Genomic DNA, 26,177 nt, shown 5'->3' with positions numbered 1-26,177 from the left:
TTCCTGAATTATCTTCATTAAGACTGACAATGCCGAGTATTCTTTTGAAATCCTGTGAAACAGAACTCCCTCAGGAATGCTTCATATAGTGAAGTTTTCACTTCTTATATGACTTGTTACAACAAATACGTACTTTTTGAACTGCTCAGAATCCCCTTGCTTTTAATTTGTTGCAAAAATCTAGCCTTAATACATACTTTTCTCCCTCTAATTGATTCACAATCCCTGTGGTTCTTTGCGACACCTAAACACTTTTCAAGTGTTAGATGTTCAGTTAGATGTATGGTCCCACTTCTGCTGCTGGGCCTGTTAACTCTCCTTTCCTAGCTTCACTATGTCCTACTAGTCTCAACACTGTAGTGACCTATTATAACCTGAACTCAAAATTCTCCTCTCCTGACTTCCCGGGAATACCTCTGGGTTTTTAATATGAGCAGCCTATCCCAGAAGCTCCAATCTCACAAGAGGAGCCAGGTCTCTAAGAGATCTGTCTGGATAGATGAAACAAAAATGGAGCTTTGGATCAGCTCTCAGAAGACAGAATTTGAACCTCTTAACTCCTTCCAGTACTTTTTTTTAGTTGGAGATGCAAACTATGATATATAGAATGAATAAACAGCAAGGTCCTACTGAATAACACAGGGAACTACATTCAATATCTGATAATAAACCATGGAAAAGGATATGAAAAAGAATAAATATATGTATAACTGAATCACTTTGCTGTACACAAGAAACTAACACAATACTGTAAATGAACTATACTTCAACAAAATGATTTTTTTTTTTAATTGTAAGTCTCTAGATGCTAGTTTGAACACCAAATTCCCAAATCCATACCTTCCTGCTGCTCCTTAACTACTCTAGAAAGCCCCAAAATGTTGAAGAGTTCTAGCTGTGATTCCTCCAAAGGCAGTTTAATTGATCTCAGAGTAGTTTCACACTAACCTTAATGGCCTATGCAGGGTTAATTTCTATCTCCCCGGACCATGTAGCCAATGCTTTGAGATTCATGATGCAGATGCTCTCCTGCTCATTTCTGGAGTGAAGAATTAGTGGTGATTTAGTTATGAACCTTAGCTTAAAGGATCTCAACATGAAAAATCTGTGAAACTTGAATTCATCTGGGTTCTCCTAGGGCCAGTATTCTCACTTGGTATTTCATCACAGCACCAAATCAACCAGCCATGAAAATCAGCATTTCTTTAAAACTTAAAAAGCTGTTCCATCAAAATCTCATGTATAGTATTTAATCATTCTGAGAAACTCGGGGGATAGGGGTTTATCAAGCACTGCACATCCTTGCCCTAACATTTCATCGGGTCTGTGCCTACCTTGGCCTCTTTTCTTAAAGGAGTCAACATCTCCCTTTTCACATCTAGTAGTTTTATTCCTCTCTGAAGCCTTGGCCAAGAGATGTTCAGAAGCTCACTTACTTCAAGTGGGCTTATCAAGACATTTTACCTAAAAAAAAAGTAGATGGCTTGTTAAGAGGAATTCTCATACAGTTTTTTTTACGAGAAGAAAAATATCCTTTTTTTTTTTGCCCTACACGTACTAAGTTGCTTCAGTCATGTCCAACTCTTTGCAACCCTATGGACAGTAGCCCGTCAGGCTTCTCTGTCCGTGGGATTCTTCAGGCAAGAATACTGGAGTGGGTTGCTATGCCCTTTCCCCAAGCCAGAGATCGAACCCACTTCTCTTACGTCTCCTGTATTGGCAGGTGGGTTCTTTACCACTAGCACCACCTGGGAAGCCCCTTTGCCCCATACAGTTTATTAAACTCTTTATGTAAATTATCTCAATCAGAACAATCCCTTAAGCGAGGCAGTATTATTCCATTTCTGATAAAACAGCGTAAAAGAGGCAAAGAAATTTGCTTAAGAGCATATAGATGGTAAACAGTGGAACTGAAGTTTGAACCTAAGACTGACAACAGCCTATGCTCTTAATTAATTCCACTAAGCATCAGCTATGATCTTGGCACTTGATGGTGGGGATATGCAGAATACCAACCCTTCTGTACTTTGCACAATATTATGTACAATGTAAAACAGGTCTCAAAAGCACAAAAGACTCAGTACCCTCAAAAGCAACAACATATACATAGAATATGTAAATTATTAGAACTTATGAATTATCTGCTATCAAATCTGTGCCAGTGTGAATAGTTAGAAGCAACTTACATCGTTGTTTTAATATACAATTGGCTGTGGACTTGTCACGTGAGCCTAACACCACAACTCAGGTACAGTTGATCCTTGAACAAAACCGTGTGGGTGGGGTCTTGGGGAAGGATTAGGGGTATTCAGCCCCTGCAAAATTGAAAATCTGTGTAAAAATTTATAGTTGGCCCTTCAACCTCTAATCTTGTAGTACTTTAGTACTCAGTGGAAAAACAACCACCACCACATATAACTGGACCCCAAGCCGTACAAATCCATCTTGTTCAAGGATCAGCCGTACTTACTTTGAGGAGGGCTTTCCTGGTGGCTCAGACAGTAAAGCGTCTGCCTACAATGCGAGAGACCCAGGTTCTAATCCCTGGGTCGGGAAGATCTCCTGGAGAAGGAAATGGTAACCTACTCCAGTATTCTTACCTGGAAAATCCCACGGACGAAGAAGCCTGGTAGGCTACAGTCCATGGGGTCCCAAAGACTCAGACAGGAGTGAGCTACTTCACTTTCACTTTGTTTTCTGTGAGGTACAGAATGGATTGTTGAGATGACCTCCGTCCTCAAGAGCTGACTCTAATTGGCTTACAAGGCAAGTATCTTTGAAAGTTACCAAAAATATAAAAAGCATACTAAATCTTGAGTGGGCCAGCTAAGTCAGTCCCCGAGCCTAAAGTGGTTGGAGAAGTCTGCACTGAATTAAGTGAAATTTCAATTCAGTTAGAACTCGGATTTGAAGAGTTGTAGGAGAAGGCAATGGCACCCCGCTCCAGTACTTTTGCCTAGAAAATCCCGTGGATGGAGGAGCCTGAGTGGGCTGCAGTCCATGGGGTCGCTAAGAGTCGGACATGACTGAGCGACTTCACTTTCACTTTCATGCACTGGAGAAGGAAATGAAAACCCACTCCAGTGTTCTTGCCTGGAGAATCCCATGGACGGAGAAGCCTGGTGGGCTGCCGTCTATGGGGTCGCACAGAGTCGGACACGACTGAAGCGACTTAGCATGTATGCATGCATTGGAGAAGGAAATGGCACCCCACTCCAGTACTCTTGCCTGGAAAATCCCATGGACGGAGAAGCCTGGTAGGCTGCAGTCTATGGGGTCGCACAGAGTCGGACACGACTGAGCGACTTCACTTTCACTTTTTACTTTCATGCATTGGAGAAGGAAATGGCAACACACTCCAGTGTTCTTGCCTGGAGAATCCCAGGGACGGGGGAGCCTGGTGGGCTGCCGTCTATGGGGTCACACAGAGTCGGACACGACTGAAGTGACTTAGCAGTAGCAGCAGGGAAAGTTAAAAGTACATTTCAGGTGGAGGATCACTGGGAACTACACTGTCTCATCGCAACCTGCTCTGGAACACAACGCAGAATCCCACACAAGCTCCTAGTACAAGGTGGCCTCAACCAGCGCGCACCTAGTACCACAGGAAGCCTCCCCTGGAGCCGCAGGGTTCAAATTCCAACAGCTGGGAAACACGGGACAGTGCCCCGCTCGCCTTACCCCCGCTTCCGGCTCAGACTCCGCCCCCAGCGGAAGTGGTGTGTGGGGGAAGAAAGCGATGAGACGCTCTGGACCGCGCGGGCGTGTTGTGGGTTGCTGCGATGGCGCCGCCGGGTATCTTGAACAGGTATCTTCTGCTCATGGCACAGGAGCACCTGGAGTTCCGCCTTCCGGTGAGCCCGCAGTGCCGTCCACTGCTTCTGGCTGGAGACGACGGCGCGGTGGTGATTGATGTGCGGGTGGAGGCGACCCGCGCAGTCTGAGCCCGCGGGGATTGGGGGTCTGTGCTTGTCGGGGAGATGACTCGTCCCCTCCAATCCTTCGGCCCCTGGGACAGGTCTGAGCTCCGCGGAGGATGTGAGAGAGAAGTCCGAAACAGCTTCACATCCTCGCTAAGCATATTCATTCTTCTGTCCTTGTGCCAGTTAACCGGAGTTAGGTGAAATGGCAACCTACCCCAGTATTCTTGCCTAGAGAATCCCGTGGACAGAGGAGCCTGGTGGGCTGCTGTCCATAGGGTCGCACAGAGTCGGACACGACTGAAGCGACTTAGCATGTATGCATGCATTGGAGAAGGAAATGGCACCCCACTCCAGTACTCTTGCCTGGAAAATCCCATGGACGGAGGAACCTGGTAGGCTGCAGTCCATGAGGTCGCGAAGAGTCGGATACGACTGAGTGACTTCACTTTGACTTTTCACTTTCATGCATTGGAGAAGGAAATGGCAACCCACTCCAGTGTTTTTGCCTGGAGAATCCCAGGGACGGGGGAGCCTGGTGGGCTGCCGTCCAAGGGGTCGCACAGAGTCGGACACGACTGAAGCGACTTAGCAGCAGCAGCAGCAGCAGGTAGGTGAATACGACCGGTCCTCTTCCTGCTGGAGCTTTTCGTCTATGGGAAAATAGAGACAGCGGACAGAAATGCTTAGGGTAGTATTCTAAGTATCGAATATGCGGCTCAAATTTCATGGGGGTTGGAGTAGTGGTGGTGAATTTGGGTGCTAGGGTTGAATGATGAAAAGTTGGGGAAATTTTTTATTCATTCAAGAAAGATTTTCAGAATACATGTAATAGAATGTGCTGGACGCTGGGGATATAATGACGACAAGAGTTTCTGTCTTCACGGAGTTTACCGTTTAGGATAAAGGGTGACCAGATGCGTAAACAGAGCATTATGAAATAACTTTGGTAAGTGCAGTGATAGACACGCAGTGAAATACCAGCATATGGAAGGGAAATCTGAGGGGTGGGGGATGTTGGCCATTGAGATGGCTTTCAGGAGGGTATAACACTTGAGCTGTAACTTAAAAGATGAGTAGAAGTTAGCCAGGCCAGGGAGAGACACAAGTAAATTAGAATTACAAGCTATTCATTATTACTGAATTACCAAATATGTAGCAAAGAATGACAAGAGAGTGGGAGAGAAGGATTGTTGTTGTAGTGTCTTAAGTTGTGTCCAAGTCTTTAGCGACCCCATGGACTCTAGCCCACCAGGCTCCTCTGTCCTGGGATTTCCCAGGCTAGAATACTGGAGTGCGTAGCCATTTCCTTCTCCAAGGGATCTTCCCAACCCAGGGGTTGAACCCGTGTCTCCTGCATTGGCAGGCGAATTCTTTACCTCTGCCTGGGAGAGAAGGGTCAGTTCAGTTCCCTCAGTAGTGTCCCAACTCTTTGCGATCCCATGGATTTCAGCATACCAGGCTTCCCTCTCCATCACAAACTCCTGGAGCTTGCTCAAACTCACGTCCATCGCATCAGTGATGCCATCCAACCATCTCATCCTCTGTCATCCCCTTCTCCTGCCTTCAGTCTTTACCAGCATCAGGGTCTTTTCCAATGAGTCAGTTCTTCACATCAGGTGGCCAATATATTGGAGAGAAGGGTAGGGTTCATAAAATGCAAAGCCTTAAATACTCTGGAACTTGGAGATTTTATTCAAGAATTTTAAGAAAGGAAGTGACAAAATCAGATTTTTTAAAAATCACTTTGGAAGCAGTACGGAGGATGGATTTGAGGGTAATCAGGAGCTAGGAGTTGAGTCTGTTGGAATAGTCTTGTTAATAAATTAAGAAAGCCTTAATTAGGGCAAGGAATAAGATGACTGTATACATTGGGACAACATTTAGGTGATAAAATCATCAGGGCTTGATGATGAGGGTTGACGGTTAGATGATTGGTTGAAGGTGGGGGGAAGAGGGATCAATCAAGGATGAGTCCTGGGATGGATATCAAGGTGTTTCTGTTTAAAATAGCACGGGCAGAAGTAAGATTTAAATTTTGGTTATGCTGAATTTGATATGCTTGTGTAACACCAAACAGACATGACGAGGCAGTGAATATGAGTATGCATGGATCTTAATATAGCTGCATGGGCTGGTAACTAACATTTAGAAGTCTTTTGCATATGAACTCTAGGAGAGAGAACGAAATTATTCAGAGAAAGCATAGCATCAAAAAAAGCAGTAGGCCAAATACAGCACTGGAAGCATTGATGTTAAGGGGAAGTGGGAAAAGAAGGTCATGAGGAAAATAGGCAAGTGTCAGAATAGGAAGAGAGTTGTTCTTATTGTTGTTCAGTCTCCAAGTTGTGTCCGACTCTTTGCGACCCCATTAACTGCAGCACGCTAGGCTTCTCTGTCCTTCACTCTTTCCTGGAATTTGCTCAGACTCATATCCATTAAGCCAGTGATGCCCTCCAACCATCTCATCCTCTGTCACCTCCTCCTCTTCTTGCCTTCAACTTTTGCAGTCTCAGGGTCTTTTCCAGTGAGTCGACTCTTCATATCAGGTGGCCAAAGTATTGGAGCTTCAGCATCAGTCCTTCTAGTGAATATTTAGGGTTGATTTCCTTTAGGATTGACTGGATTGCTCTTCTTGCAGTCCAGGGCACTCTCAAGAGTCTTCTCCAGCACCAAAGTTCAAAAGCATCAATTCTTCAGCACTTAGCCTTTGTGGTCCAACTCTTACATCCATAAATGACTACTGGAAAAACCATAGCTTTGACTGTATGGACATTTGTCGGCGAATTGATGTCTCTGTTTTTTAATGTGAGACCAAAGAAATCAAGAGGATAAAGCTTTAGGGTTTTTCTAGAGTGGTTGTATAGTTTTAGGAAGAAATAGATTACTTGGTTTAGTGATCACTAGAAAATTAGAAAGCAGAGATAGACTGCTCTTAACACAAGAATGGAAAGTAAGAGATTGGTTAACAGTTTGAGGGAGACCTAGAGTTGAGGGAGAATCCCTTTCCCTGTTGGAGAAATTGCTGTGTTTGACGGCTGGAGGGAAGGGGAAAGTGGGTATAAGGACACAGCTGGAGGTGTTGGCCTTTCCACAGGAGGGAGCTTGGGCAGAGGAGACTTAGAGCAGGTGAGGGTAGTTGCCTGAAGGGCTATTTTCTAGGTAATGAATGAGTCAAGGTACTTTCTTGAAAGATAGAGGACCAAGCAGTTGAATGGAGAAATTGAGAAAACTTTGAAACAATCTTGAGAGCAAAGAGGGAACTGATGAGCTAAACTATTAGGTAGAGAGGGACTCGCGTGTTAGAGTGATGTGGAAAACTCAGCTGGGGTGAAGAGCACATATTTGTAATTGTGCCAGGATTCTGTGATTCTCTTCAGTTGTGTTCAGTCCACTGGCCTTACGAGTTTCCAAGGAAGACTGCTGCATTCATTCAGGACTAATGTGTGGCTGAGCAGGTGCACCGGCGAGATGAGGTGCAAGGGCATAGAGTCTCATGGAGGAAGTAATATTTTAGTTAGATCTTAATTGATGAGGAAGATACTCTGGGGATGAAGAGGACTCAAGAGCCCACTTCACTGAGAAAAGAAAGCAAGTGTAGAGGCCCGGAGGGGTGGTTGTTTATGGTGGTTTGGGTGTGGGTTGTATGGGGAAGGAGGATGAAGTAATGGACAGTGAGGCTAGAGAGGTGGCAAGGATCCAGATTCTGAAGTGTTTTGAAACTGTTGGAAGTAATTTGGATTTTATTTTAGATCATGGAGAACCACTGGCTTTTTTTTTTTTTAATTTCCTTTTTAAGCCAAGAAGTAACAAACTTTTTTCCTTTTTAAATCATGAAGTGACTAGCAGTCATTTGTGTTTTAAAAAGTAACTCTGGAGTCCCAGAGAAGGGATACCACTTAGAATCCTCTAGGATTCTAATCCACCAGGGTGGAAACTAGAGAGCAGCCAAGGAGGGTGAGTGCCTGTAGTCAGGTAATGCAGGGAGAATGGCGTGGTTAGGCTGCAGTCTTAAAAACAGCATCCCTAGTAGTTGCTGATTGTTTACCTGTTTCTTCTTTCTTAAGTTCTTCTTAGTATCTTTCCTTTGTGCCAGTTCCATCTTCCCAGAACTCAATCTTTTTTCTGTCTCCATTGTCCTAAGGCTGAAACTCTAGTCTGGTGTTTAAAGCCTGCCATTGCATGATTTTCTTCTCTGCGTCCTCCCACGACCTCTGCCACAAACAGCGCAGCCAGATACCCTTCCCTGTCATTCCCACCATCTTGTTTGGGTCTTTCCTGTACCACTCTTCAGTCTATTGATTTTATATAGTCAGTGTTCATTTAGATTTGCCCACATACTTGTTTATTTTAGATTTCATGATTTTTTTTTTACTTGATTCTTTTTCAGATATGCAGTTTCTTTTTTTTTAATCCTCTGCCCAAATTCTTAATTTTGTCTTTTATCTTCTTCAGTATAGAAAGCACTGCTGTGTTAAAATATGTAATTGATAAAAGGGGTCCTGTGGGTCAGTTTCTTTCATGTATTGTTTCTCTTGCTGCTTTTTCATATGTGTGCTGGGTGTTTTTAAAATACATGCCAGATATATTTGAAAATTTATGTAAAAAAAGAAATGAATACTGGGATGATGCAAATGCTTTTGAAGATAGGAGCATTAAAACTCCATTAACACTCCAGGATCGCTTCAGGCCTCGAGTTCTGTCTCTGCTCTGATTTGCACGCACTTGATAATATGCATAGGTTTGGGGGATTCCAGTCTGAACTGAGTGGTTTTATCAAACTTTCTTTCCTTCCCATTGTTGGCCCTGTGCTCTTTTTTGTTCTTCTGGCTCCATTAAGCTGTCCACCTTCACCGCTACCCTTGGATTTGATTTATTTCCCAGGGAAAGAGTGACTATACCTTGAGATATCTGTCCTGTCCTGGATCTTGATTTGGTAATTCTTGTAATCTCTCATGCCTTCAAGTAGAGGTCATTTTTTTTTTTTTTAATTCTTCTCAACGGGAGGCTTAATCTGAGTTACCTGAATTAGATTTGAATTGAATTGCCATCACTCAAAGTTCTCTTTCTGTATAGATTCTCCCTGTGTTTCAGGGCTTAAAGTGAGTTTCCATTGAAAGTTTTCTTCTAAAACTGAAGCAATCTTTTCTTCCTTTGTACTCTAGTATATTATTATTGTGTTTTGTCTTTTTTTTTTTTTTTTTGCTTCTTTAAGGGCCTTTACTGTTGTACACCTCACATTTCAGTTACTATTAAATATTAGTTCTACTAGACCCTAGCTCCCTCAGGGTCTTTACACAGCTCAGTGAATCTTTACACAGCTCAATGCCTTGCATATATTAGTCATTTAATAAATATTGAATTGAGTGAAATAGGATCTCTTTGGGGAAGGCAATCAAGCACGCTTTTGGACCCATCTCCTATGTTAGAGGGCTTCCCAGATGGCATCGTGGTAAAGAACCTGCCCGCCAATGCAGGAGGCACAAGAGATGTGAGTTTGATCCCTGGATGGCAAAGATCCCCTGGAGAAGGAAGTGGCTACCCACTCAAGTATTCTTGTCTGAAGAATTCTATGGACAGAGGAGCCTGGCGGGCTACAGTCCATGGGGTGGCAAAGAGTTGGGTTTGACTGAGTGTGCATGCGTGCGTGCACACACACACATTATTAGAACTGCTAGACAGGAAAGCTGTAATGAGTAGCAGCCTATGTGATTTAAAGTGAAAGATTAAGAGTGCAAATATGGTTCTGGTTTTACCTCTGTGCAGTTAATCAGGGCTAGTTTTAGTTGGCAGCTGCCTTATTGTACTAAAAGTAAAGTTTAGGCACCTGGATTTTACTGCTGGTTCTGAAGCAAACTAAATGGATGAAAAAGTGAGTGGCTACAAGAACTGCAAAGCTCGTGTGAATTAATGCATCAGGTATGCCCCAGATCATGCCATATTTTTGTATCCAGTGTCTAAATTCTTTGTTCCTGATGTAAAAAGATTAACTGAAAAGTAAATTTGCCATGTGATGAATAAAAATTTTGTTTTGCTTTTTCCAAGTAGATTGATGTGGTAGTTTTAATACGTGTTTTGCTTTTCAGTTCGAAACATGGATTATCACGTTTACTCTGACTTTTAAATCATTTCTTAGATTTTGGGTAATGGTGCTAATCCTATGCCGTAAAATTTTGAATGATCCTCACTTTTTTTTATGCTTAGAACCTTTGTGCTTTAACCTGTTGTTCATTTCTAACTGTATTCCAAGAGCAGCAAACTTTCATGTTTTGAAAGTATGTTATGAATGTGTGAATTCATATTCATAATATGCTTCAATAAGGAGTGAACAATTATCATTCTTGCCAAGAAACAGTCTATAACTTCATTTTTCTTTTAAGTAGTATAATTGTCAGTCTTGCTTGCTTTCTTGACCCACTGAACTTCAAGGACAGTGTTGTGGTGATCACTATCTTGATTCATTCAGTTACAGCCTAGGTTCTTTGCTCTTTTCATTACAGATCTCCTTAACCTTTTGAGGTAGCTGATTCCTGTTTCATTGATGAGGGAACTGGGAGTCGAGGGAGTTAAGATTGTTGTATAAAATCACATAGCTGCCATTTGGAAGAACTGGAAACCAAATTGTGGCTGGCCTCCAAGGTCGAATGATGCCTCCTGTTTACATTTGTGTCACCTATGTTGCAAAATAACTGTTGGACTACCTTGAGTGATTTCCTGATAGTCTGTGCTAGTTCTTGGTCTGTCCATATGATTCCGGTGAATGCAGCACCTTCTAGTACCTGGGATTAAAAAAAAAGATTCGTTGCACAGACAAAAGGAAAAACAGATAAGGCGCTAGCTGTGCAAACCTCCCATTCTTCTTGGTCTGGAGGTGGAGGGCTTTCACAATCTGGGTGTACTTTCTCCCAGGGTGACCAGGGCTCGTGGACTCGGTGTTAATTCTTCTTCCCGTGCCTGAGAGGAAAGGGGATTGTAGGCACCCTCTCATTGGGTTTCATCCTGTGTAAGACCTCCCCAGCGGAGTGGGAGTCTGCCTGCTTTATGTTATTTGAGGAAGGTAAAATTTGTTAGCAGCACGAATTAGAAAGTTTGTATTCTCATCTTGTGTTTACCAGTACAAAGTATTTGCTTCATAGGCCATATGAACTATCTGAACAGATTTCAACTTTGCATACTTGATGTTTTTAAAGTACCTGTTGTATTCTCTTTCTAGTTCTGTAATTTTATCCAGAAAGGATAAAAAGTACCATAACTTGTACTTATTCAGTTAATCTATAGTTATGCTCCCTAATAATCACTTTTCTTTTTTTTTTAATTCAACATATATTTATTCATCTAATTAACTGGACAAGACAGTGAACTTAGTCTGTAAAGTATTCTCTTCTGACATTTGGTAAAATTCTATTATTGGTCTTCATTAATCATGAATTAATACATAACTAATGATTTTATTTTCTAGAGAAAGAATGGTTCCAAATACAGCTTGTAAACATACATTAAAAATAATTTTCTATCCAAGTAGTCAAAAAATTAAAACTTTAACAAAAGTGCTATTTTTCATATATTTAATGAATTAAAAGCAGTACAGCATCCAGTTGAACAGTAGTGAAGGCAAATTGATACTCTCACTTTATAACTTAGAACAATTCTTTAAGAAAGTATTATGACCATACGTACTTTAAGAAGCCATACAACTTTCCACATCTCTGGGTATAATATCGTTGTTTATTGCATCTCTATCTTAAAGAAACAATCTAAAATTTGGAAAAAGCCAGATATTTATGAAAATGAGTATTTAGCCTTTTAAACTGATAAAATTTAGAAAACACCTAAGTGTTCAACATATAGTATATTGTTTCCTACTGAAAAACTTGTAATCCTAATGCCAAGGAGAAAAATGTTTATGAAATTAATATTTAAAGGGAAGAAGAGTCCTAAACCTCATTACAAACATGTTATTTCCTTTCTGAACATCCTCAAATCATCTAATGGTTTTATTTTTATTGATCCATTGTCAGATACCATTTTTTGCAATCTGCTTTTTCCTTTTCAGAAATCAGGGCATTTTCTCAGAATCTTTTGACAACTTTTTTTTTTCCTGAAATTTCTCAGAAATTGCTTCCCATGGTTGTGACTGTAAAATATTTTCAGAACCCAGAGTTATAATTTGTCTGGTATTGACATTTTAGCCCTTTAGGTAGATAATCAACCCCCTCTCTCTTTTTTCTTAATTGTGTTAATAAATGTGTTTTATTATACTTCTAAGTTCCATGTGTTCAAATGTATTCTCTAATATTTTCAATATAGGAGATAAAGTCTTTGCTTTCACTTTTTGGAGGTCAATTCATCAGTAGTCAGGAAACTTATGGAAAGGTAAGTTGAATTTATATTTTTTATTAGACCTATATATATAGTATCCTTAGAAATCTTAAATTTATATAGTTACTTGTGTCTGTTTTTAAGGGCAGTTGAATAAAAAGGATATTTTGGGGAAATTTTTGTTTTGGAAAGTTAGATTTATCTCCAATTTTCACTTTATTAGTTTTTAAATTTTACTTTGGTAGTCTACCATAATTTTTATCTGTCCCTTTATTGAAAAGAGGTCTGTCCTCTGTTGATGAGGTATAGTTAGAATTTAGCTGCTTTCAGACTTATTTTTGGTACTCATTTTATAATTTTAAATTAATTATGCATATGTGAAATTGTGAGTTTATGAGCCATATGTTTGGGTTTGACAGTTTATCAGTGTATTGGGGAAGTTTAAAAAACAAAAAAAATCATTTACAGTTCTTCTTTGACGTGACTTATAATTTGGCGAGACTGCCTTCTAGTCTTTTGATATATGTTTTCCCCCTTCGTTGTAATACTAGCAATGAACTTCTGGATCTCTTTTTCATTTGATAGCATTAATATAGTCACATATAATATAATCACATATATAATATAGTCACATATAATATAGTCACTCTGCTTAGCATTGATTACTAACAGGACTGTGTATTTTTCCATCAGTTAACTCAACCATAATTTATCTAATGATTTCACTTAATTCAGCTTGCTTTAAAATTTTTCCTAATAAAAATAATACTAAGGTTACTGTCTTTTCCCTGTTTGGGTTATTTTGAATTTTTTTGTAGGATAGTATAAAAATTGGAATCAAGACTGGGTCTGGCAGGGAGGTCTTCTCATAAAAAGTGAGAGAACTTAAATTGAAAGTTCTCTGGTATTGGACTTTTACACCTGAAGTGAAGTAAAGTCGCTCAGTCGTGTCCGACTCTTTGCGACCCCATGGACTGTAGCCTACCAGGGTCCTCCCATGGGATTTTCCAGGCAAGAGTACTGGAGTGGGTTGCCATTTCCTTCTCCAGAGGATCTTCCCCACCCAGGGATCGAACCCGGGTCTCCTGCATTGTAGGCAGACGCTTTACCGTCCGAGCCACCAGGGAAGTGAACTTCAATTATTGATGGAGGAGGAAAGGAGAGAGCGTGTGGATATAATTGGGTGAGGGGGATGAACTGAGGTTGGGGTCCTGCTACATATTGCTGCATTCTGGCAAGTGGTTATCTGGGGGGAGCACAAAGATGCCTATAATCTTGGGTATTAAAACCCCCTGATGCACTTGGAACTTTTTTCCTTGGATAAAATAATAAATGATAATTGAATAATATACTCTATATAATTTTTCATCATAGTTATTGCAGAGACCCCACCCTCTTAGGTGGCCAAAGCTAGCTAGAAAAAAAAAAAAAGATGATTCAGACATATATTACTTAGTAATTCAAAACAAAATAGCTGTATTATAAGAAAATTTTAGCAACAATAAAAAATATTCTGAGATTATACTTAAGGGTAAAATGTGCATTAATTCTTGGTCATAATACATATGAGCAAACATGAAATTAACCTTAAGTTTAAATAACCTTAAATTTCTGGTAAAAAATGTTTTCATTTATATGATCATTTTAAAAAGAATTCTGATTTTGTACTGTATTATCCTAACAGGTTACCTATTAATTAATTTTTTTTCCACTATTGGAGCAGTTTTTATTTTGGTTAGTGTCAGATTAGATATTGTCACATAAAAGTAGCAAATAGGAATTTCTTCTTACTGACTTCTTAAATAAGGTCATAAAACCACTTAGAAGTAAGTTGTATATTATTATTTCTTTCAGTCTCCTTTTTGGATTCTTAGCATTCCCTCTGAGGATATTGCCAGAAACTTAATGAAACGGACAGTGTGTGCCAAGTAAGAAAAACTTATTATGTTCTCCTGCATGAGTGTAAGCTGGACTTCTCGTAACTACTCTGTTCTTTCGCTATATTGGCAGAAAGTAGAAGGGGTTGATTGTTGTGAGCCCAGTTTAGCTTGTAGTTATATGTATTTGCCACTGGATGGTGGTAAGAGAACAGAGGAGAGTTACCTACTGAAACTGTGGATGAGAGAATCTCAGATGATGAAATGCAGAAACACGTGCTTTAGAATAATTTTTTTAAACTTCTATATTAAGCAAGCATATGGTTTAAGATGTAAATGCTATGTTATTACATAGGAAAAATGCCACATTTAATTATAACCAAAGTATTGAAAGCCTAAAAATCTTTTTCTTATATATGCTTTTTAATTAGATGAACAGATCGGTAAAGTGTAAGATGACAAAAAATGAAGCCTACCATAAAATATGTTTCACTGTTTTATTTGTTAGTGTAGTTCTGATTATAATATCTTGATGTGAATTAATATAATGATGTCATTCTTGTTTATCCTGCCTGAGTGTTTTCTGGCTTTCATCATTAGTATCTATTCTTCCTTCCTTCTTGTTTCGTTGTTGGAAAAATCTGTCTTTGGGTTTGGAAATTAAACTGCATTTTCAATTAGCATTTTAAAATTGAAAAACTTATGCTATCCTTGCTTTTTTTTTTTTTAACACTCCTCTTCAACTCCCTGAAGATTTTGACAGATTTCTGAGAAATTCCTTCTTTTTGCTTGGAAATTATACTTAATAATGCAGTGCAAATAAGAATTTACATATATCTAGTTTTGTTAATATGGTTAGCAATGCTTTATTATTGAGTAGATTACAACCCCCATATAATTGAGGGCAGGAGGAGAAGGGGGCAACAGAGGATGAGGTGGTTGGATGGCATCACCAAGTCAATGGACACGAGTTTGAGCAAATTCCAGGAGATGGACAGGAAAGCCTGGCATGCTGCAGTCCATGGGGTCCCAAAGAGTAGGACATGACTTGGTGACTTAACAACAATTGAAAACTAGCTGCATTGCTCAGTCTAATCTCATAAATTGAAGCTTGTTAATGAGTTTTACTTAGTCAATAAAAATGACCAGAAAATGGAAACAGAACTAAAAAACATGTCATTTGAGTGATTATCACTGTATGTTAGCATATTAAAATTTATGGCTCTGAGAGATGTTTGAATTCCAAAGATAAATCTTATAGGCTTAAAATAGCTTACTGAGAACCAGATTTATATGCTTCCTTCATAGCTCATATCTTTGATGAATGCATTTGAGTAATGGTACAGTAAATAGTTGTGTAATACTTGTGTAACTTTATGAAATAATATCCCTGGCCGCTTTTTCAGTTCAGTTCAGTTGCTCAGTCGTGTCTGACTGTGACCCCATGGACTATAGCACGCTGGGCTTCCCTGTCCATCACCAACTCTCGGAGGTTGCTCAGACTCATGTGCATTGAGTCAGTGATGCCGTCCAACCATCTCATCCTCTGTCATCTCCTTCTCCTCCTGCCTTCAGTCTTTCCCAGCATCAGGGTCTTTTTTAGAGAGTCGGTTCTTCGCATCAGGTGGCCGAAATATCGGAGCTTCAGCTTCAGCATCAGTCCTTCCAATAAATATTCAGGACTGATATAGGATGGACTGGTTGAATTTCCTTGCAGTCCAAGGGACTCTCAAGTCTCCTCCACCACAGTTCAAAAGCATCAGTTCTTTGGTGCTTAGCTTTCTTTATGGTCCAACTCTCACATCCATACTTGATTACTGGAAAAACCATAGCTTTAACTATATGGACCTTTGTTGGCAAAGTAATGTCTTTGCTTTTCAGTATGCTGTCTAGGCTGGTCATAGCTTTTCTTCCATGGAGTAAGCGTCTTTTAATTTCATGGCTGCAGTCACCATCTACAGTGATAATGAAGCCCAAGAAAAGAAAGTCTCTCACTGTTTCCATTGTTTCACCATCTATTTGCCATGAAGTGATGGGACTGGATACCATGATCTTAGTTTTTTGAGTTTTAAGCCAGCTTTTTCACTTTCCTCTTTCACTTCATTAAGAGGCTTTTTAGTTCCTCTTCACTTTTCTGCCATAAGGGTGGTATCATCAGCATATCTGAGGTTATTGATATTTCTCCCAGCAATCTTGATTCCAGCTTCAGCTTCATCCAACCTGGCATTTCTCATGATGTACTCTGCATATAAGTTAAATAAGCAGGGTGACAGTATACAGCCTTGACATACTCCTTTCCCAATTTTGAACCAGTATTGTTGCATGTCTGGTTCTAACTGTTCCTTCTTCACCTGCAAACAGATTTCTCAGGAGGCAGGTAAGGTGGTCCCGTATTCCTGTCTCTTGAAGAATTTTCCACAGTTGTTATCCACACGGTCAAAGGCTTTAGCATAGTCAGTGAAGCAGAAGTAGATGTTTTTCTGGTATTCTCTTGCTTTTTTGTTGCTCCAACAGATGTTGACAGTTTGATCTTTGGTTCCTCTGACTTTTCTAAATCCAGCTTAAACATCTGGAAGTTCTCAGTTCACATAGTGTTGAAGCCTAGCTTGGAGAATTTTGAGCATTACTTTGCTAGCGTGTGAGATGAGTGCAATTGTGCAGTACTTTGAACATTCTTTGGCATTGCCTTTCTTTGGGATTAGAATGAAAACTGACCTTTTTCAGTCCTTTGGTCAGTGTTGAGTTTTCCAAATTTTCTGGCATATTGGGTGCAGCACTTTCACAGCATCATCTTTTAGGATTTGAAATAGCTCAGCTGGAATTCTATCATCCCCACTAGCTTTGTTCATCATAGTGATACTTCGTAAGGCCCACTTGACTTCCCTTTTTAGTCTTTGTATATTTTTCATGGTTGAGGTTATACCTTAAGTGATAACTAAGTAAAAGTAGTATCACTGTGGAGGCCTTCTCCCTATAATTAATAGGTAAAGGGGAAGTCATTTTCAGAGGATAAAATTGACAGTCCTAATTGTAGCATTAATTATTCTTGAATAACAGACATTAGAAGTGTGTATTCAAAACTCACTTAGATTCAGATTTTTTTGTGGTAGAATAGGGATTGAAAGTTGATTTTATTTGACTTATTTTTAACATGCACTGTTTTTTTTTTTAGCATATTACAGAGTGAAAAATATAACAAATGCCTAGGTACCTATCTTGTTAAATCTCAACATTTTGGGGTAATTTGCCACAATTTTTTAAAAAAATAAACCATTACAGAAATGATTGGTGCTCCCTGTGTACACTTCCCAGTTCTAACCCTCCTTCCTTCAAAGGATAGTTTCTTAAAGCATTATTTGTGAGAAAGGTTTCATTATTATTGCTATAATCAGTGAAATATTTTTGATCATACGGATATTAATAAGTTGACTCCATGCTTATTTATATAGCAGCCATGGGAAATGTAGCAATCCATTTAAGTTTTCTAATGTCTAAAATAGGAATCATAATAGTGCAGTCATATATATGGAAACAGTTTACTATGAAAATCTAAATCATAAAAGGTGTTACTCCAGTGTGCCAGTTATAATGGAAGCTTATGATGTTATATATTGAATATTTTTATTTTTCCATTTACATATAAATTTATTATATGTATATAAATTATATGTTATATAAATTCTTTCTGAAAGAGGATATGGAGTATTATTTTTACTGAATCTGGGTTGTCACTCCAAGCATTAGTTCCTTTATTATTACTGTATAATAGTTCATTAGGGATAATTATGAATTGTGGCATTGTCTGTGCCTTTCCTGAATGGCCTGGAGTTCTTGTCTTTTTGCATAGAGAAGTGATGTATGGATTCTGGAGTCAGATGGATTGGGGTTTGAATCCTACCTTACAAATTGCTATATGACTTGAGAGAGTCATTTAATCTTTTTGTACCTCAGTTTCCTCACTGGTTAAATGGATGATGATACTGATAGCTACCTCAGGATTCCTATTAGGAATACCTGAATTAATATTAAATGGCCTTAAAACAGTCCCTGGTACTTTGCGTTATATTAAGTGTTAGCTCTTACTTAGCTGAGTAAGAATAGTATAATTGTAGAGGCCCTGTTTCTATAAATTCAGTACAAGGGAAAGGAGGAATTCATTTTCAAAGGATAATATTTGCAGTCCTGAGAGCAGCATTTTTTCTAATCATAAAGTAGTTGATTTTAGATGCACAAAACTGTAATATATAGATCAAGTTTCATTACAACTGATTCTAAAAGTGGTTTCGTTGATTGCAATAAAATTTTGCTTAATTTTTTTTATTCCCTAAAATAGATATAAACTTGAGATTTTTTTCATAATAAGAATTTTTTATTTAAAAGTAACAATTACTAAGTGTTATCAAATATGGCTAGATATTAATGGTAACATTTTTATCCATTTTTCCTTTTATGTAGAAGACATTGGGAAAGATTGAATTTTCTGCACTTTATAACTGTTTCATTAAAAGAAGTGATTTTTATGGCATCATTTGTGTTCTAGTTTTAAAAAAAATGAAATGATAATGGTGAAGACTTCGAAAAAGATCTAATTCTTCTTCTGTGTAAAGTTCAACTTGTGTTTGTAATTTAGACTTAAGCTATATTTGTTTTCAGGATACGTATTTCTCATTTAATAGCTTAGAAACATAGGCAGTAATTGTTTTGGTGGAGCTAGCATAAAGAACCAATGAAATAACTGTTACATATTACTGTATGAACTAACTTTTTTTTACTGAGGTTAGTGCCAATCATTTATTTCCTAGGTCTATATTTGAACTGTGGGGTCATGGGAAGTGTCCAGAGGAGCTGTACAGTTCTCTTAAAAACTACCCTGCAGAGAAGATGGTACGTAGCAAATGTGGCTTTATATAAGTAGATCTGTAGATACTGTACTATCTACATGTGTACTATGTACAAAACTTAAAGGATTTATCTGCTCTCATTTTAGGTTCCATTTCTGCATTCAGATTCTACATATAAAATAAAGATTCACACATTTAATAAAACACTGACACAAGAAGAAAAAGTCAAACGGATAGATGTAAGTGAATTTAGCAAAAACCAAAACCTATGGTCGCAAAGAGTTGGACACAACTGAGCATGCAGGCAAAAGCAAAGCTAAAAGGACCTATGAGATTAACGTAAAATAGCCACCGTTGATGGATAAGAATCCCCAGTGTCTACTGAGTGCTTTTGTACCACATTGCTAAGCACTTTTCATGTTTTGTCTTACTTAATAGCTGATAACCAGACTTACAATATAGGAATTATTATATAAGCACTATTTTTCCTTTTAGATATTTATATTATTTAGAGTTACTTTTATTTTTTAGGCACTTGAATTTCTGCCATTTGAAGGGAAAGTAAATTTAAAGAAGCCACAACATGTATTCTCTATTTTGGAGGATTATGGTTTGGACCCAAACCACATCCCTGAAAATCCACATAATATTTATTTTGGTAGATGGGTAAGCAAGTGTTCTTTTTACCTATTTTAGTTTTCTTTAAAACCTAAATGTTAGTCCTTTGAATTGGACTCTATATGTAAAACTTGAAAGGAGCCGAAGAGTCAGAACTACTGTGTGAAGTAAAATCAGTGGAAAATATGTGGTTGTGTGTTTTTTTTTTCCCCCCCGAGATTCTGATGAAATGCAAGAGGATTATTATAAGGTGTTATAAGGTGTGGGGCCTAGGTAGGAGGTTGCGTACCTGGAAACCTTAACCCAAAACTTGCTGGAAAGCATGAACTGCTTTTTAAATAAAAGTAGAGAAAAGGCAGAGTGCTGTGACAGCAGGAACCTCATTTGTGAAGCTCTGTGATTGAGGTTTCCATTCTTAAAGGAAATTACTGCAAAGCAGTTCTGCCCACTTCCCTGAGGCACTGAGAGGGCAAGTGGAATCTGTGGCTTATGCCAAAAGATATTGCTATTTAGGAGAATAAAAGAGGTGGTTAGAGCTCCCTACCAGCTCCTGGAATAGTTGCATTCAAATTCAATTCATATTTGCTTTGAAAAGCAGAAGTAAATGGGAACACACTAAGAAATAACAAGTGTATGTCCGTAACTGCCTCAGTCACATTTTTATATGAAGCAGTGATTAAGTGGAAAGAAGTTATTGTCATCAAGATACTGTGGATTTAATGTGAATAATTATATTAAATCCGTTTTGTAGATTTATACTTATTGAAAAATATCTCTGATCTAGATTGCAGATGGGCAGAGAGAGCTTATTGAGTCATACAGTGTCAAAAAGAGACACTTTATTGGAAATACAAGCATGGATGCTGGTTTATCATTCATCATGGCCAACCATGGAAAAGTGAAAAAAAACGATATTGTATTTGATCCATTTGTTGGAACAGGTATTTTTATTTAATTGTTTTAAACTAATGTAGAAATGTTACTTGTTTATATTAATCAAGGTCATAGTATTATTTTTGCTAAAAGATTAAGTAGAATAATTTTTTATTTATCACTAAATAAGAGACAACCACATATTTGTATAGTAGTTAGTATTTGACATTTTTGCTACTTCCAGAGATAACGCTGAAGGAAATTTTGTGGGCTCTGTTTTTATTTTTATTATGTTTTTAAGAATTTTGTGGGTTTTTTCCCCATAAGTAACGACTCAGGGGATCATACCATTCATTATAGAAATGTTGTAAAGCTTTACAGTTTCTTTATATAGGAAATTTCTTACTGTACTTGAATTAAAAAAACGGGAAAACACTTGAGGAAGAAAGACTTGAGTGACACAATTTTAAAAAGTATTCATCTTTTAAAATTGGCAGTTATATACTTACATAAAAAATGATTAATGTGCCTTATCTTTGGGTTGTGGAGGTTCATGTGTGAAGTTTGAAAATAAGAAAAGTGACTAAGGATCAGTGGCCTAGAGCATGACTGCTGAGGCCGTTACCTGGGTTTTGTACGCCCTTGATTGGATGTCCTCGTAGTTAACTTTGTGTGAAAGCCCAAGGTTATTTCACCTGAGTGAAGACATTTTCCTGCTTCAACCCATTTTTCTTCCATCTTGCCTATGCATATGGAGTATTCACAATTAGGTTCGCCTAAATTCACTATGTTCAGACTGTAAGAATAAATTATGTGCAGTTGGAATTTCTCACTGTAGTGGTCTTTCCCTGTCAGAAACTCCTCTTAAACTCCGTAAGCAGTGATGATGCGGGAGCTCCCATTTGTTGAATAGAAAACATGTCACGTTCTAGCTGTGCATTCCAAGGTTACTGTCTGATTTAACTCTCTACAGCTACTGAGATTGAGATACTTTACAAAATCTTCCTGAGATTATGGCACAGAGATTAAGGGACTTGCGCAAACTTATGCATGGTAGACGTCTCATGGGTTTCACACTCAACCAGACTAACTCCAGGGCTCAGTGCCTGTTACTGTCATAGCACTGCCTCTCTCAGCATTAGGATTTGCCAGCCAGCTGCTGTTGCTAAGTCGCTTCAGTCGTGTCCAACTCTGTGGGATCCCATAGACGGCAGCCCACCAGGCTCCCCCGTCCCTGGGATTCTCCAGGCAAGAACACTGGAGTGGGCTGCCATTTCCTTCTCCAATGCATGAGAGTGAAAAGTGAAAGTGAAGTCGCTCAGTTGTGTCCGACTCTTAGAGACCCCATGGACTGCAGCCCACCAGGCTCCTCCATCCATGGGATTTTCCAGGCAAGAGTGCTGGAGTAGGGTGCCACAGCCAGCTACTGTACCATAAACTAACGTGAGGAATACAGCACATTAGGAGCAAATAGAATCAAGGTCAAGAGATTTCTAAATGGTGGAATAATTTCCTGAGTTGTTAAATCAATCTTGGTGCGTCTCTCTGCTCCATTCCTCCATTGTCTCTGTATATCCTACCCCTGACATATTACCCATTCCTTTTTTTCCTATCCTAATCATCCTAAGTGCCTCCCCAACTTTTTGAACTTGACAGGAAATAAAACTTATGGAAATGTTACAATTATAAAAATAAGAGAAAGAAATCCTACATATCCCTGACCCAGAGTGGACTGTTGTTAAAATTTGGCATTATTTGCTTTATCACTTTCTCATTATGTTTTATATACACAGTATTTTTCTTTCTGTACCATTTGAAAGTAAGTTGCATCCATTATATCCCTTTACCTCTCAAACACTTTAATATGTATTTCTTGATGATAAGTATATTCTCTTACATCACCACAGTATAGTTTTCACTGTTAGTAAACATACTATTCAGATAGTACTTTAGAGTTGGTATTCCATTGTTGTTGGTTGACTCACGAATGTTTTTTATACCATCTTTTTTCTTTTTCATTCTAGCATCAGGTGTTGTATTTTGTTGTCAGCATTTCTTTGATCCCTTGATATGGAATATATCCAAAGTCTGTCTTTTTCTTTTAGGAAACTTGGAATATTATCCCTCCTCTCTTTATTTTTTATCCAGAATATTCCTTATTTTGGCTAATTTGATGTTTCCTTATGGTTAGATTAAGGGGTCTTACTTTCCTGGCTGGACCACTGCATCAATGATTTTGTGTCCTCCTTAGGGCATCCACATAGTACCCATCTCTCCCCATTGGTAATGTTAATTTTGATCAACTGATTAAGATGGTGTTTGATTCCCCCCCCCTCCACTGTGTGATTACTATTTTTTTTCCATGCATTTAATAGGCAGTCTGTATGGTGACACACCAAGATCCTACATCTGAATCACCCCCACCCTGTGGTTGTCAGGTTTAGCACTGATTGTCGGTTCTTGCCTACACCTGTCTTGACTTTGGCTACAAAGGGATGATTTTCTGTCTTCAGCACTCCCTCCAGTGGACACCTTTCTTATTATAAGCAAAAGCTGTTTCTTTTCCTTTGTATTCATTTATCTATTGTTTATAAGAATTAGTGGATTTCCCCTCCTTTCCCCAAGTGGTCTTAATTCATTTTTTTCTTAATTATTTTATTGCTCAAATTGTCCCAGATTTGTCTTGTGCAGGCCCTTTCATACTGGATCTGTCTTGTGATATGTTCCTGTAGTCTTTTTTTTTTTAACACCTCCCTCTTCTTTCTGGCTCATTCAGACCCTGGAATCAGTCATGTCTCTTAGAAATTCTTATTTCTTTTAGTGGGGAATGGTATTAATATTAGAAACCAAGATCTAGGTGCTAGGTATTTTTGCTTCTACACCCTTTCAGCAGACAACTTGGAAATGCATGTGTGTGTGTGTGTGTGTGTGTGTGTGTATGTATATATAATCTGTATATAAATGTATATGCAAATATACATATTCATGCATACGTACTGTATGTACACATAACTAAACATATATGCATAGTTTAGAACTTGTGAGTTCTCACATATACTACAAATTCCACTCTAACCTTTTTTCACTTAACAATATTTCCTAGAAATCACTTTCTTTAGTTCATAGAGATTGTTTTCATCTATTTTACAGCATACTCCATGGGTTTGAAATGAAATGAAAGAGTCAGTTGTACCTGACTCTTTGTGACCCCATGGACTATATAGTCCATAGAATTCTCCAGGCCAGAATACTGGGTAGCCGTTCCCTTCTCCAGGGGATCTTCCCAACCTAGGGGTCAAACCCATCTCCTGCATTGCAAGCAGATTCTTATGTACTGTAATGTATTCAGATAGTCTCCTAAGCTTGGGTATAGGTAGTTTCCCATATTCACAGTTATAAATAGTGCTTGCAATGAATAATCTTTATATATATACTTTTATAGTGTTGGAAATACAGCTCTAGGGTAAATTCCTAGAATTAGGAAATTAGGTTGAAGAGTTTGCGTAATTTTGTTAAATGTGGCGAAGTTACTCTCCATTATGCCATTTTGCTTTCTTGCCAGCAATATATAGGAGTCCCTGTTCCCCCACAGCCTCACCAGCAGAGTGTATTATCAGGCTGTTGAAATTTGCCAGTCCATTGGGTGAAAATGTTATCTCAGTGTAATCTTAATTTGTATTTTTCTTATGAGTGAAGTCTAATAACTTTCTATTTTAAGGACTAGCAGTGTAACTTTTTTGGAATTTTCTTAAAGTCATTTCCCTATTTTTCTGTAGATATTTTGGTTTCCCCCCTTATTTTTAAAAATACTTTGTATTTTAGTCCCCCTCTTTTTTTCCTGTTTTAATGTATATAAATATATAAAATATTTTCTCTCAGTTTGCCATTTTTCTTTTGATTTTGTGTGTAACTTTTTTTTTTTTTTAACCAGGCAATAGCTTTCCCTACATCCAAGTTATAGAGGAATTCAGCTATGGTTTCTTCAGTAGTTTTGATTTTTTCCTTTTAGATCTCTCATGCATTTGGAGTTTATTTTTTGTGTGCTGTGAGGAATAAATCTAATTTGTCTTTTTCCAAATGCTAACCCTCTATTGCCGGGGTCCTGCCCCGGCTGATCCAGGGTATTCGAAGGAGAGACGGCGTAGGCGAAGATCAGGAAACAATTGCTTAATTAAATGTTAATTAAGGATATAAAGAGTAATAGAATGAGGATAGCTCAGTAGGAAAATTCAGTGGAGAAAAGAGGCTGAGTAGCTTGGTTTACGCGGGAGACCAATAAAACTTCAAGACAAGAAGTTTGCACCACTTACGTAGGCCGCAGGCGTCCTTCCGTTCTCCCGAAGGAGAGGAGACACTGAGGCCTCCCCGGTCGGATCTTAGAAGCCCAGGCATAATTAGTAAGCATGGTGGGTTCCGCGCTCCAGATGGAGACTCAGCCAGAGTGAAAGAGAGAGCGACATGGGGAGACCAGTATTTCGAGAAACTGATCCCAATTCTTTATTTTCCAGAGTCTGTTTTTATACACTGAGATGTTATACAAAAGTCACGTGGGGACAGCAGTCCTGACTTTTATTAAAGTCAGGTGCTTCACACAAATGTATACAGAGGTCTTAGGGGTGTTACATCATCTTCTGGCCAGGGGGGCCTGCTGACAATTTACGACCCTCTCCTTGTGACAGCGGTCAGTCAGTCAGGACACTTATTTCTCCAGGGCTGATTATTCTCAAAACAGACGCCACCCAAATAAAGTTACATTCCTACAGGGTGAGGGTGTAGTGGGTTTTAGTTAAGGAAAGAATTTACTTAGCCTAAGGTCTAACGTGATTAATATCAAAGGTTAATACTTATTTCTTCTATATATTCATTAATGTGTGTAAGGGCAGGGGATGTGGAGACATAGCAACAAACATTGGCTCAACAAATGAAAAACCCTTCACCAACACAATTTCTAATCAGCCCACTATACTTATAGTTTTCTAACTTCTCTAAAGAACCTGTTTTTAGAGGGTTTAAAGCATCTCGTGCCTCTCACGGTTGGGAGGCTGTGAGCAATCGCATGTGGCCGGACGAGCCTGTCAGGCAGGCTAGAGAACCTTCAGAGGAGTTTGTAGGTTAAAACATTCTTATCACGCCCAGGAATTATTATTAACTGGAGCTCTAGGTTAACTCCTTCTCCAAAAGAGGTGGTGGGGGACAGCCCCCTGTAAAGTCAGAGGTGTAGGTGAGAGCACAAAGTAGTAAAGTAGGCAGGCTCTGGTTATGGGGGTAGATGCTCGAGGAGTTCCAGGGGGACTCCTGAGGCTTGATCCCGCCTTTGCGTATGTCGAGCCTCCTTCCTCATGACCTTTGTCACGGGCGGAGTACCTCACTCTGGCCCCCAACACTCTATTAATTATCTTGTTCTTGGATTTCTAAAACCTTTTTCTGGGGAGTGATTTTTTATGAGATACATACATGTACGTGTTTAATATGCACACACACACACACACACACACACACATAGGCAAGATCATAAAGATTAAAAATAGTTACTGGTATGGGTAAAATTTTCTTCCCTTGACATGGATGAGGCTGGGCATGTTATAAAATGCTAACTTCCATAGCAGTCAAGATGTTGACTACCTTTAGTGTGGGAAGAGGTGAGAGATCTGCCCCTAATGTGCTTTAGGGCAGCTCTTTAGAGTGAGGGGCATATCTTGGTCATTTAAGTGTTTGTATAGGACAGTTAC

At 38.9% G+C, this 26,177-nt stretch overlaps 1 protein-coding gene across 5 annotated transcripts in view; it reads left to right on the top strand.

Moving 5' to 3' along the window:
* The first annotated feature begins 3,716 nt into the window (after nucleotides 1-3,716).
* TRMT11 (tRNA methyltransferase 11 homolog (S. cerevisiae)) overlaps nucleotides 3,717-26,177 on the top strand; it is a 67,057-nt gene continuing 44,596 nt past the window's right edge. For all 5 annotated transcript variants that reach the window (XR_827191.1, XR_827192.1, XM_010861757.1 and 2 more), the window contains exons 1-7: nucleotides 3,717-3,854; nucleotides 12,228-12,293; nucleotides 14,094-14,167; nucleotides 18,919-19,000; nucleotides 19,104-19,196; nucleotides 19,489-19,623; nucleotides 20,360-20,516. Coding sequence is in view for 3 of the 5 variants with exons in the window: in XM_010861757.1 (XP_010860059.1) it covers nucleotides 3,783-3,854; nucleotides 12,228-12,293; nucleotides 14,094-14,167; nucleotides 18,919-19,000; nucleotides 19,104-19,196; nucleotides 19,489-19,623; nucleotides 20,360-20,516 (679 nt within the window). In the remaining 2 variants the exon portion in view is untranslated. The remainder of the gene's footprint in view (nucleotides 3,855-12,227; nucleotides 12,294-14,093; nucleotides 14,168-18,918; nucleotides 19,001-19,103; nucleotides 19,197-19,488; nucleotides 19,624-20,359; nucleotides 20,517-26,177) is intronic.

The sequence above is a fragment of the Bison bison genome, unplaced genomic scaffold (assembly GCF_000754665.1).
Source record: "Bison bison bison isolate TAMUID 2011002044 unplaced genomic scaffold, Bison_UMD1.0 scf7180017864473, whole genome shotgun sequence".
Classification (NCBI taxonomy): Eukaryota; Metazoa; Chordata; class Mammalia; order Artiodactyla; family Bovidae; genus Bison; species Bison bison.
This window is presented reverse-complemented; position numbering and strand designations above follow the sequence as displayed.